This window comes from Oncorhynchus gorbuscha, linkage group LG04 (assembly GCF_021184085.1).
Source record: "Oncorhynchus gorbuscha isolate QuinsamMale2020 ecotype Even-year linkage group LG04, OgorEven_v1.0, whole genome shotgun sequence".
NCBI classification, from domain to species: domain Eukaryota; kingdom Metazoa; phylum Chordata; class Actinopteri; order Salmoniformes; family Salmonidae; genus Oncorhynchus; species Oncorhynchus gorbuscha.
The window spans coordinates 63051732-63064367 of NC_060176.1; the positions used below are offsets into that span (position 1 = coordinate 63051732).

Genomic DNA, 12636 nt, shown 5'->3' on the forward strand with positions numbered 1-12636 from the left:
CTTCCAGACTCACATTCAGCATCTTCAACCCAAAATTAAATCTAGAATCGGCTTCCTATTTCGCAAACAAAGCCTCCTTCACTCATGCTGCCTAACATACCCTCGTAAAACGGACTATCCTACCAATCCTTGACTTCGGCGATGTCATTTACATAATAGCCTCCAACACTCTACTCAGCAAACTGGATGTAGTCTAGCACAGTGCCATACGTTTTGTCTTCAAACCCCATATACTACCCACCACTGCGACCTGTATGCTCTCGTCGGCTGGCCCTCGCTACATATTCGTCGCCAAACCCACTGGATTCAGGTCATCTATAAGTCTTTGCTAGGTAAAGCACCGCCTTATCTCAGCTCACTGGTCAGGATAACAACATCCACCTGTATCACGCGCTCCAGCAGGTATAGTTCACTGGTCATCCCCAAAGCCAACACCCCCTTTGGCCGCCTTTCCTTCCAGTTCTCTGCTGCCAATGACTGGAACGAATTGCAAAAATCACTAAAGCTGGAGTCTTATATCTCCCTCTCTAACTTTAAGGATCGGCTGTCAGAACAGCTTACCGATCACTGTACCTTTACACAGCCATATTGTTATTTATCTTTTTGCTCTTGTGCACCCCAGTATCTCTACTTGCACATCATCATCTGCACATCTATCACTCCAGTGTTAATGCTAAATTGTAATAATTTCTCCTCTATGGTCTATTTATTGCCTTACCTCCCTACTATTCTACATTTACACACACTGTACATAGATGTTTTGTGTTATTGACTGTACGTTTGTTTATATGTAACTCTGTGTTGTTGTTTTTGTTGCACTGCTTTGCTTTATCTTGGCCAGGTCGCAGTTGTAAATGAGAACTTGTTTCTCAACTGGCCAACCTGGTTAAACAAAGGTGAAATAAAAATAAAAGAGGCAATGCATTTTAACTCAAGCAAAAAACATGAGTTGTAAATGTTTGTTGTCTTCGCAAGCAGGCAGGCAGGCAGGCAGGCAGGCAGACAGACAGGCAGGCAGACAGGCAGGCAGGCAGGCAGGCAGGCAGGCAGACAGACAGACAGACAGACAGACAGACAGACAGACAGACAGACAGACAGTCTTGGCAGGCAGGCAGGCAGGCAGACAGGCAGGCAGACAGACAGACAGACAGACAGACAGACAGACGTTATATCCCCTGGATATGTAGCAGGTGCAAATGCTGCTTGTTTGTTGCTTACAGAGAGGTTTGCATTAGTATATTTGGGTCCCATTGGGTGTCATTAGCCTACTCTGTGGTGGGCTTTGTGTTTAGGGCCTGCAGAGTGAAGGATGGCACTGTACATTATGCTTTTCTCTAGCTTCACTGCTCACTGCCACTTTTAATGAGCTATTCTTTATTCTCTGTCTGCTTCACCTCCACAAAGACTCTAAAAACTCATGTTTACTTTCCTGTCTTTGTTGCTTGATGCTGTACTTCTTGAATTAGATCATTGTGTGTATTTGATGCTAGAAGATTATATTTTCTCTTGTGATCCTCTCCTCAGGGATGGTTGCCCAGCGTCTCTCTGATGCTGAGCTGAAGAAAGAGCTCTCCCAGGTTTGGCCAAGCCTCTCACAGAAAATGATGGATCTGTTGGTGACACCACACAAACGTAAGCAAGTCTGCATGGCAGTCCCCTCGGAACCTTGTCACTAATCCTTGTCCTTGTCACTGATATATTTAGTATTTACAAAAAGGATACTTGGAGTGTATTTCATGCTACATCTTAAAGTGGCAAGCCCCAGACTCCTCACTCTGAAACAATATGACACATATATTGCCAACACAACCAGAACCCTTGCTCTTACTTTGCCATCAGTTAAGATTCTAGTCATTGGCTTTGTCTCCACTGACATCTTGTGGCAGGATCTAAGTATCTCACCTGGGGACAATGATATTCTAGACAGATGCTCCTTCTCTCAAGCCTGGCATGTACCAAATTTCTTCAAACAGCTAAATCACTCTTTGTTACAAGTGATACCTTTGGCTTGACTGAATTGTATTGGAGATTAAGTGATATCAAAGGGTTTGGATGAGACCAATAGAGATGGATGAGAAAGCAGTTTTCCTCACCCACTCCTCTCTGTCTCTCTTTCAGCCAATGAGCTTACTGTTGGGAAGGTGTATGCAGCCCTGATGATCTTTGACTACTACAAGCAGAACCGAGCCAAGAGGCTCAAGGAACAGCAACAGCAGCAGCAGAATGCTACTGGCTCCCAGGTAGCGCACACACACACACACACACACACACACACACACACACACACACACACACACACACACACACACACACACACACACACACACACACACACACACACACACACACACACACACACACACACTATTACCCAGGAGTCACAAATTCCCCCCATGAAAATGTTTTTGTCCTGCCAAAACCAATATGCTGATTCAAATTTCAAGTTCTGATTGATTATATTCTGAAGGTAGAGACCTGGATCAATATTGTGCATCAGCATCTTGCCATCTTTCATCCACAGGGGAAGGTGGGGGCTCTGTTTAAACCAATACTGCCCCTGACTCACAAGCAGGAGAAAGTGAAGGAGAAGGCCATGACCAACGTGGAGCCTCCCTGTGAGCTACTGCCTCAGGCCCAGTCTCAGGCCCCACCTAGACCCAGCTCCACCCTGCTCAACAACGTGGAGCCTCCCTGTGAGCTACTGCCTCAGCCCCAGTCTCAGGCCCCACCTAGACCCAGCTCCACCCTGCTCAACAACGTGGAGCCTCCCTGTGAGCTACTGCCTCAGCCCCAGTCTCAGGCCCTACCTAGACCCAGATCCACCCTGCTCAACAACGTGGAGCCTCCCTGTGAGCTACTGCCTCAGCCCCAGTCTCAGGCCCTACCTAGACCCAGATCCACCCTGCTCAACAACGTGGAGCCTCCCTGTGAGCTACTGCCTCAGCCCCAGTCTCAGGCCCTACCTAGACCCAGCTCCACCCTGCTCAACAACGGAGGCACACTGTGAGTTCACTAACATACAGCCAGTGGCCATATCTCTCTTGTCTTGGGATAAAATACTATAATACTTTATCATTTTAAAGCTTTTAACTTTAAAACAATCAGATGATAGTTCTATGACCGGACCACCTGGAAAACAGTGGCAATTGTAACTGAGTGGAGTGGACTATCCTGGCAAAAAGATGAAATAATAATAGAATGACAGTAACATCTTCATCTGTTTATGTCTAATAATTCAGGCCAGGCCATGACGGCACCATGAAACGATCATCCTCCTGGGTGTCAGAGAAGTCTAGAGAGGTCCACAGACCCAGGAATAAGAGACCTGTCCTAAGGGGCCAGTCTGAGGATGTCCCAAACCTAACCATCCCCCAGGTACTGTAGCCAGACCAGACTGCCCTCTGCTTTATTACACACACATGAACATCATGGCCTGCTACCTGCATTTTCTCTCCTGATGTATCTGTTCACAGTACTTTACTTGACTGGATATACTTATCTCTGTGCAAGCACTTATCTGTGTGTGTGCACTTATCTGTGTGTGTGCACTTATCTGTGTGTGTGCACTTATCTGTGTGTGTGCACTTATCTGTGTGTGTGCACTTATCTGTGTGTGCACTTATCTCTGTGCGTGTGCACTTATCTCTGTGTGTGTGCACTTATCTGTGTGTGTGCACTTATCTCTGTGCAAGCACTTATCTGTGTGTGTGCACTTATCTGTGTGTGTGCACTTATCTGTGTGTGTGATATGTCCCTCAGGAGTCAGTGGAGATGAGGAAGATGGACACCAGTTGCAGCACAGTGCCTGGTCCTGGGTCTGGACTGGAGAGCCTGGAAAGAGCTGTGTCCATGCCTCGCCTCAATGCAGAGCTGCAGGTACAGATACACCCTAACACACACACACATCATTTGTGAAACACAGCAGATGCTCCATGCCATAACTGTACTCTCTTAGGGAAAGTATGGTTGCATGGTGTTTCTCATTGGCTATACTGTGGGTAGATTACTATGGTCAGGTGGCCATCTCTATGGGGGGGTTGAATTTAATTCGATATTACTGCAGTATAACTGCTGGGGGAAAAAATCCTTCAATTCATCCCAAGAAATATAAATAGCTCCTCATTTCCTGAGTGATATTGATGTTAATCGATTGTTGTGTTTAAGTGCATTCCTTTCAGGTTAGAATGGATGTGTGTTGATCCTACTTTTAGTGCACAGAAGAAGTCTTGGAGAATTTGATTAGTCTGGCAGACCGCCAACTATTTGTCCCGTATCGTTTTTCCTCTGCTGCCAACTGATTATAGTGGCTCAAAATGGATGGGTGTAGAAAATGAGAGGGGTGATCCCTCATGCGTTCAAGGAGGAAGAGAGTAATCGAGTTACGATAGGATAGAGAATGTAAAGAGCGATAAATGGGATGAGAGGAGGAGAGGATTGCCTCGTGACCTGTTGTGTCATTTTTCTCACCTCTTCTAAGGGCAGGAAATCCTTCAACAATACAATTAGAGATGGCCTTTCTGAGATGGCTTGCTATTGTTAGAGTGAAATGGGGAGGCATGTACCCTGAACTCTACCCTGAAACAGATATGGATTTACCTCTGTCTCCGGGTTGGTTTTCCATCGCTTAATTACATTTTTTCCCTTCCTTTTTGGGGTAATGCCTCATTTCCTTCTCCCTGGCGATGCCAGCACAATCAGGGCCGTAAATCTCCCAGCATGCCTCCACCTCCTCAACATCCTCTTTGTGCACTAGTGACATGTGACACCCAGGCCAGACATGAACCCTCACATGAAGCCTCTCGAAGAGGGAAACTGCCCCTTGTTTAATTTTCAAAGAAGCCCAGTGAGAATCTAAGCCCAAATCCTTTTAAACTGGAGTGCTGGATGATAAGAGGCTGTACTTGTTGATTTAGTGGTTTCAGCACCTTTTAATATGTATGAAACCCGTTTGATTCCCTAGAGGCAGCTCTGGCCAAAAGACGTGCCCCACCTGGCTCTCTGCCAGGTCAGTAGCTTGGCTCGCAACAACGAAAGCTAAAGAACCAGATGTGTTTTCTAGGATATCTTACTATTAATGGTCAAGGGGTTATTGAGTATCTAAAGACATGGGGGGAGTTCTGTCTGCTTGGAATGGGTAATTCTGTCTTACTGCCAGGTGCTGAAACGCAATGATATTTCACCTTCCTTTAAAAAGAGCATACTGAAAGCCAAATTCCCTCAGTGGCCATTTAAACGTAACAATGTCATATTTACAAGCGGATCATTTATTTTTAATAAGCATGCTAAGACACCTGTCATTTTCCTGCTGCTTCTCCTTTATTCTTCTCATAACTGTTCAATGTCACCTCTCTCCGTCTACCCTCCTATTGTCTCCGGTCTCCCTGGCCTGATGCTTTCCCATGGACCTCTCCTCTTCCTCCTCCTCCTCCACCTGTGCTGTGTGACAGAGGAGCAAGTCACGCCACTCCCCGGGGACCCTGCTGGCAGTACGTAGCCCTGTCTCCTCTCCCTCATCATCTCCTCTACACCTCCTCTACTTTGTTTGTTGATCCCAAAGTACTAGTATGTGTTCAACTAGATTCTATTTAGTATTACCTGGCCGCACAGGTGTGTAAAATGGTAGGTTCTGCAAGCGTATGATTGTACAGTATGTCAGTGTTTGACACTAGGTAGGACATTAACAACCCAGCATACATGTGTGTTCTATCATATACAATGCGGGGGCTATACTGTGTGATTTTAGGATGAGAGTTAAGCTCACTGTAAAACTGTAAATCAAAGGTCTAGCCAGGTACAGTGCCTCGTCGAGGAGACTGTTCCTTTGATCATTCTGTGGGGACTGTACAACACTCATTAAAACACAGCTGCTGATGCCAACCTGCTCTTAGATACCAAGCAGATGGAGTTTGCCAGTAGTAAACTAGTGATCTGAGGGAGCTGTTTTGGAGAGAGAATGGTATGCTGCTACAGGTGGAAACTGCCTTAGTTTCCTCTTTAATGCTCTTTTCCTCAAGCAGGCATCTAAGACTTAGGGAAATTGGTAGTCGTGTCTATGATTTTACCAACAACGATCTAGGTAGGCTGCTATCTTTTTGAGAACAGTGAAAATGTGTGTATTATCTTTTGCAGCAAGGCTCTGCAGGACAGATGTAACTCCACTAGGTGGAAATGGTGTTTCACAATGGAGTCAGAGAGCTGTAGAATACACCAGCGGAGGCTGGTGGGACGAGCTATAGGAGGACGGGCTCATTTTAATCCCTATTCCTCATGGACTAGTCAGTGATCCTTATTCCTCATGGACTAGTCAGTGATCATTATTCCTCATGGACTAGTCAGTGATCCCTATTCCTCATGGACAAGTCAGTGATCCCCACCTATTCCTATTGGTCCCACACAGCCTGTTCCTGACTGCAGCCCAGTGAAACGCTCTGCGTCCACCCACGCCCCCCAGCGCCCCCAGGAGGTGAACCTGCATGAATACACCCTGGAGAGGCCCAGCACCCAAGAAAGGCCTCACCATCACCACCACCACCACCGCTGCCACCACCACCGAGAGAGGGACAAGAAGCAGCGGTCACTGGACAGGACGCCAAGCACCATTGGTTAGTGCACAGACACACGCTATAAACACATCATGTTTTTAATGTGCAATTAGGGATCTCTATGTGTTATATGTTATACGAGTGATGCCAATACCCTGATTACAAAATGTGAGAATTTAACCATAAAACCCACTGTTCCTCCAGTGTTACCTAGGATAGGTTAAGTAATCCCTCTCACCCCACCCCCCTAAGTTTTAGATGCACTATTGTTAAGTGACTGTCCCACTGGATGTCATAAGGTGAATGCACCAATTTGTAAGTCGCTCTGGATAAGAGCGTCTGCTAAATGACTTAAATGTAATGTAATGTAAATGTTACTAGAATGTATAGCCCTCTCTGCCTCTCTTCCTCACTGCCTTACTGTCTCTTTTCCTCTCTTCCTCACCGTCTCTCTTACTTACTGCCTCTCGTCCTCACTGCCTTGCTGCCTCTCTTGCTCACTGCCTTGCTGCCTCTCTTGCTCACTGCCTTGCTGCCTCTCTTGCTCACTGCCTTGCTGCCTCTCTTGCTCACTGCCTTGCTGCCTCTCTTGCTCACTGCCTTGCTGCCTCTCTTCCTTACTGCCTTGCTGCCTCTCTTTCTCACTGCTTTGCTGCCTCTCTTGCTCACTGCCTCGCTGCCTCTCTTCCTCACTGCCTTGCTGCCTCTCTTCCTCACTGCCTTGCTGCCTCTCTTGCTCACTGCCTTGCTGCCTCTCTTGCTCACTGCCTTGCTGCCTCTCTTGCTCACTGCCTTGCTGCCTCTCTTGCTCACTGCCTTGCTGCCTCTCTTGCTCACTGCCTTGCTGCCTCTCTTGCTCACTGCCTCGCTGCCTCTCTTGCTCGCTGCCTCTCTTCCTCACTGCCTTGCTGCCTCTCTTGCTCACTGCCTTGCTGCCTCTCTTCCTCGCTGCCTCTCTTCCTCACTGCCTCGCTGCCTCTCTTGCTCACTGCCTTGCTGCCTCTCTTGCTCACTGCCTTGCTGCCTCTCTTGCTCACTGCCTTGCTGCCTCTCTTGCTCACTGCCTTGCTGCCTCTCTTGCTCACTGCCTTGCTGCCTCTCTTGCTCACTGCCTTGCTGCCTCTCTTGCTCACTGCCTTGCTGCCTCTTTTCCTCTCTTCCTCACTGTCTCTCTTACTTACTGCCTCTCTTCCTCACTGCCTTGCTGCCTCTCTTGCTCACTGCCTTGCTGCCCCTCTTCCTCACTGCCTCTCTTTCTCACATCCTCACTGTCTCTCTGCCTCGCTGCTTTACTGCCTCTCTTCCTTGTTGCCTCGCTGCCTCACTGCCTCACTGGGGCCGACAGAGATGGCCGCCTCGCTTCGCGTTCCTAGGAAACTATGCAGTTTTGTTTTTTTTACGTGCTATTTCTTACATTGGTACCCCAGGTCATCTTAGGTTTCATTACATACAGTCAAGAAGAACTACTGAACATAAGAGCACCGTCAACTCACCATCAGTACGACCAAGAATATGACTTTCGCGAAGCAGATCCTGCGTTCTGCCTTTCACCCAGGACAACGGAATGGATCCCAGCCGGCGACCCTAAAAAAACGAAAAAGGGGAAAACGAAGCGGTCTTCTGGTCAGACTCCGGAGATGGGCACATCGTGCACCACTCCCTAGCATTCTCCTCGCCAATGTCCAATCTCTTGACAACAAGGTTGATGAAATCCGAGCAAGGGTAGCATTCCAGAGGGACATCAGAGACGGTAACGTTCTTTGCTTCACGGAAACATGGCTCACTGGAGAGACGCTATCGGAGACGGTGCAGCCAGCTGCTTTCTCCACGCATCGCGCCAACAGAAACAAACCTCTTTCTGGTAAGAAGAGGGGCGGGAGCGAATGCTTTATGGTTAACGGTACGTGGTGTGGCCACAACAACATACAGGAACTCAAGTCCTTCTGTTCACCTGATTTAGAATTCCTCACAATCAAATGCAGACCGCATTATCTACCAAGGGAATTCTCTTCGATTATAATCACAGCCGTATATATTCCCTCCCAAGCAGACACATCGATGGCTCTGAACGAACTTTATTTGACTCTTTGCAGACTGGAATCCATATATCTGGAGGCTGCATTCATTCTAGCTGGGGATTTTAACAAGGCTATTCTGAAAACAAGACTCCCTAAATTTTATCAGCATATTGATTGCGCAACCAGGGCTGGAAAACCCTTGGATCATTGCTATTCCAACTTCCGCGACGCATATAAGGCCCTGCCCCGCCCTCCTTTCGGAAAAGCTGACCACGACTCCATTTTGTTGAAACCTGCCTACAGACAGAAACTAAAACAAGAAGCTCCCGCGCTGAGGTCTGTTCAACGCTGGTCCGACCAATCTGATTCCACACTCCAAGACTGCTTCCATCACGTGGACTGGGATATGTTCCGTATTGCGTCAGACGGCAGCATTGACGAATACGCTGATTCGGTGTGCAAGTTCATTAGAACGTGCGTTGAAGATGTCGTTCCCATAGCAACGATTAAAACATTCCCAAACCAGAAACCGTGGATTGATAGCAGCATTCGTGTGAAACTGAGAGCGCGAACCACTGCTTTTAATCAGGGCAAGGTGACTGAAAACATGACCGAATACAAACAGTGTAACTATTCCCTCTGCAAGGCAATCAAACAAGCTAAGCATCAGTATAGAGACAAAGTAGAATCTCAATTCAAGGGCTCAGACACAAGAGGTATGTGGCAGGGTCTACAGTCAATCACGGATTACAAAAATAAAACCAGCACCGTCACGGACCAGGATGTCTCCCAGGCAGACTAAATAACTTTTTTGCCCGCTTTGAGGACAATACAGTGCCACTGACACTGCCCGCAACTAAAACATGCGGACTCTCCTTCACTGCAGCCGACGTGAGGAAAACATTTAAACGTGTCAACCCTCGCAAGGCTGCAGGCCCAGACGGCATCCCCAGCCGCGCCCTCAGAGCATGCGCAGACCAGCTGGCTGGTGTGTTTACGGACATATTCAATCGATCCCTATACCAGTCTGTTGTTCCCACATGCTTCAAGAGGGCCACCATTGTTCCTGTTCCCAAGAAAGCTAAGGTAGCTGAGCTAAACGACTACCGCCCCGTAGCACTCACTTCCGTCATCATGAAGTGCTTTGAGAGACTAGTCAAGGACCATATCACCTCCACCCTACCTGACACCCTAGACCCACTCCAATTTGCTTACCGCACAAATAGGTCCACAGACGATGCAATCTCAACCACACTGCACACTGCCCTAACCCATCTGGACAAGAGGAATACCTATGTGAGAATGCTGTTCATCGACTACAGCTCGGCATTTAACACCATAGTGCCCTCCAAGCTCGTCATCAAGCTCGAGACCCTGGGTCTCGACCCCGCCCTGTGCAACTGGGTACTGGACTTCCTGACGGGCCGCCCCCAGGTGGTGAGGGTAGGCAACAACATCTCCACCCCGCTGATCCTCAACACTGGGGCCCCACAAGGGTGCGTTCTGAGCCCTCTCCTGTACTCCCTGTTCACCCACGACTGCGTGGCCACGCACGCCTCCAACTCAATCATCAAGTTTGCGGACGACACAACAGTGGTAGGCTTGATTAGCAACAACGACGAGACGGCCTACAGGGAGGAGGTGAGGGCCCTCGGAGTGTGGTGTCAGGAAAATAACCTCACACTCAACGTCAACAAAACTAAGGAGATGATTGTGGACTTCAGGAAACAGCAGAGGGAACACCCCCCTATCCACATCGATGGAACAGTAGTGGAGAGGGTAGTAAGTTTTAAGTTCCTCGACGTACACATCACAGACAAACTGAATTGGTCCACCCACACAGACAGCATCGTGAAGAAGGCGCAGCAGCGCCTCTTCAACCTCAGGAGGCTGAAGAAATTCGGCTTGTCACCAAAAGCACTCACAAACTTCTACAGATGCACAATCGAGAGCATCCTGGCGGGCTGCATCACCGCCTGGTACGGCAACTGCTCCGCCCACAACCGTAAGGCTCTCCAGAGGGTAGTGAGGTCTGCACAACGCATCACCGGGGACAAACTACCTGCCCTCCAGGACACCTACACCACCCGATGTCACAGGAAAGCCATAAAGATCATCAAGGACAACAACCACCCGAGCCCCTGCCTGTTCACCCCGGTAAAATCCAGAAAGCGAGGTCAGTACAGGTGCATCAAAGCTGGGACCCGAGAGACTGAAAAACAGCTTCTATCTCAAGGCCATCAGACTGTTAAACAGCCACCACTAATATTGAGTGGCTGTTGCCAACACACTGACTCAACTCCAGCCACTTTAATAATGGGAATTGATGGGAAATGATGTAAAATATATCACTAGCCACTTTAAACAATGCTACCTAATATAATGTTTACATACCCTACATTATTCACCTCATATGTATACGTATATACTGTACTCTATATCATCTACTGCATCCTTATGTAATACATGTATCACTAGCTACTTTAACTATACCACTTTGTTTACATACTCATCTCATATGTATATACTGCACTCAATACCTTCTACTGTATCTTGCCTATGCCGCTCTGTACCATCACTCATTCATATATCTTATGTACATATTCTTTATCCCCTTACACTTGTGTCTATAAGGTAGTAGTTTTGGAATTGTTAGCTAAAATACTTGTTGGTTATTACTGCATTGTCGGAACTAGAAGCACAAGCATTTCGCTACACTCGCACTAACATCTGCTAACCATGTGTATGTGACAAATAAAATTTGATTTGATCACTGCCTTCCATCCAGTCAGAGTGTGAGAAGCAGACCACAGCCCAGCTGGCTGGGATTCATCTGTTATAGAGATCAGCACTATGCTCAATGGAGGCATCGTTCAGGAATGGGTGTTACAGTGGAGCTCTGCAGCTGATCTTTATTACACAGATAAAAGGGACTGACAGACCAAAGGCTACCCAATGACCTGCTAATTTATGGGCACCTCTTGTCTCAGCAGGGCAATGCTGAGGAGAGGATCATTTTTAGGGAAGAAAAAGCATACTAGTAGTCTGTCCTTTGTACGTGTTTAAGAATCTTATGTTTCAGAGTAGGGTAAAGAATGGGTGCAATCAGCTGTTGAATTGGGAATTCAGAGGTGGAGGGGGTTTAGGGTTGGGTTAGGTTGAGGCCAGGATTGAACATATGCTAGGGTTGGAGTTAGGATTATGCCAAGATTGGGGTAATGCTAGGATTAGGATTAGGCTAGGTTTGACCACATCCAAACCTAACCCTAGTCTCAACCACAACTTCAACCCTAACTCGAGCTTCATGTCAACATCTTGGTTCAATCTTAACCCTGGCCTAACGCTAACTCTAGCTTCATCTCAACATCCCGGTTCAATCTTAACCCTGGCCTAACACTAACCCTGGTTTGTATTTCCACTAAGGTGCACCAGGAGACCCGGCTGCAGAGCCCTCATCTAGAGACAGGGTGCAGGACCGCGGCCGCTCCCATGAGAGGAAGAACCACTCGACGGCAGGGGAGAAGCAGCGCTACTACTCTTGTGATCGCTACAGCAGCAGGGAACACTGCCACACCACCAAGTCTGCCACCACCAGCTGTGCCACTTCCCCAAGCGAGGTGCAGTAACCCAACATCAACAAGCAGGTGGGAGGGCATGGACAGGGTAGGATAGGATATGGGCAGGGCAGGAAGGGAATCAGGGTATGCAATGAATAATACACACTCTAGACATTATCCGTAAGTTTATGTCTGTCTGATTTAGTACAGCACAGTGTATATTGTGTGCAACTCTCTTAGTGATGATCTGTCTGCTCTCTGTTTCTGTCTCCACTGAAACTCAACTTTCTCTTATTTCTGCCCTTTAGTGCAACCACTCATGGCCTTTCAATTCTCTTTCCACTCTTCTTCTTCTTCATCACCATTTTCTGTCCATTTTGTCTGTCTTCTCCTATTTTATCCCTCCCATCAATGACTGTCCTGTCATTTCATCTCTCTGTCCTTCCTGGTTGTTTTGTCTGTCCTTTGCCACTATGCTCTCTTTCTTTACCATCTCTCCTCTTCCCTTCGTTCTGGTGA

General features: G+C 47.6%; 1 protein-coding gene across 1 annotated transcript in view; it reads left to right on the forward strand.

The window, feature by feature from the left end:
* Positions 1 to 12636, forward strand: part of LOC124034454 (voltage-dependent N-type calcium channel subunit alpha-1B-like) — a 105318-nt gene that overhangs the window by 88636 nt on the left and 4046 nt on the right. The window contains exons 36-43 of the mRNA XM_046347683.1: positions 1525 to 1632; positions 2119 to 2240; positions 2522 to 3003; positions 3240 to 3375; positions 3760 to 3876; positions 5448 to 5486; positions 6398 to 6602; positions 11984 to 12177. Of these exons, the coding sequence (XP_046203639.1) occupies positions 1525 to 1632; positions 2119 to 2240; positions 2522 to 3003; positions 3240 to 3375; positions 3760 to 3876; positions 5448 to 5486; positions 6398 to 6602; positions 11984 to 12177 (1403 nt within the window). The remainder of the gene's footprint in view (positions 1 to 1524; positions 1633 to 2118; positions 2241 to 2521; positions 3004 to 3239; positions 3376 to 3759; positions 3877 to 5447; positions 5487 to 6397; positions 6603 to 11983; positions 12178 to 12636) is intronic.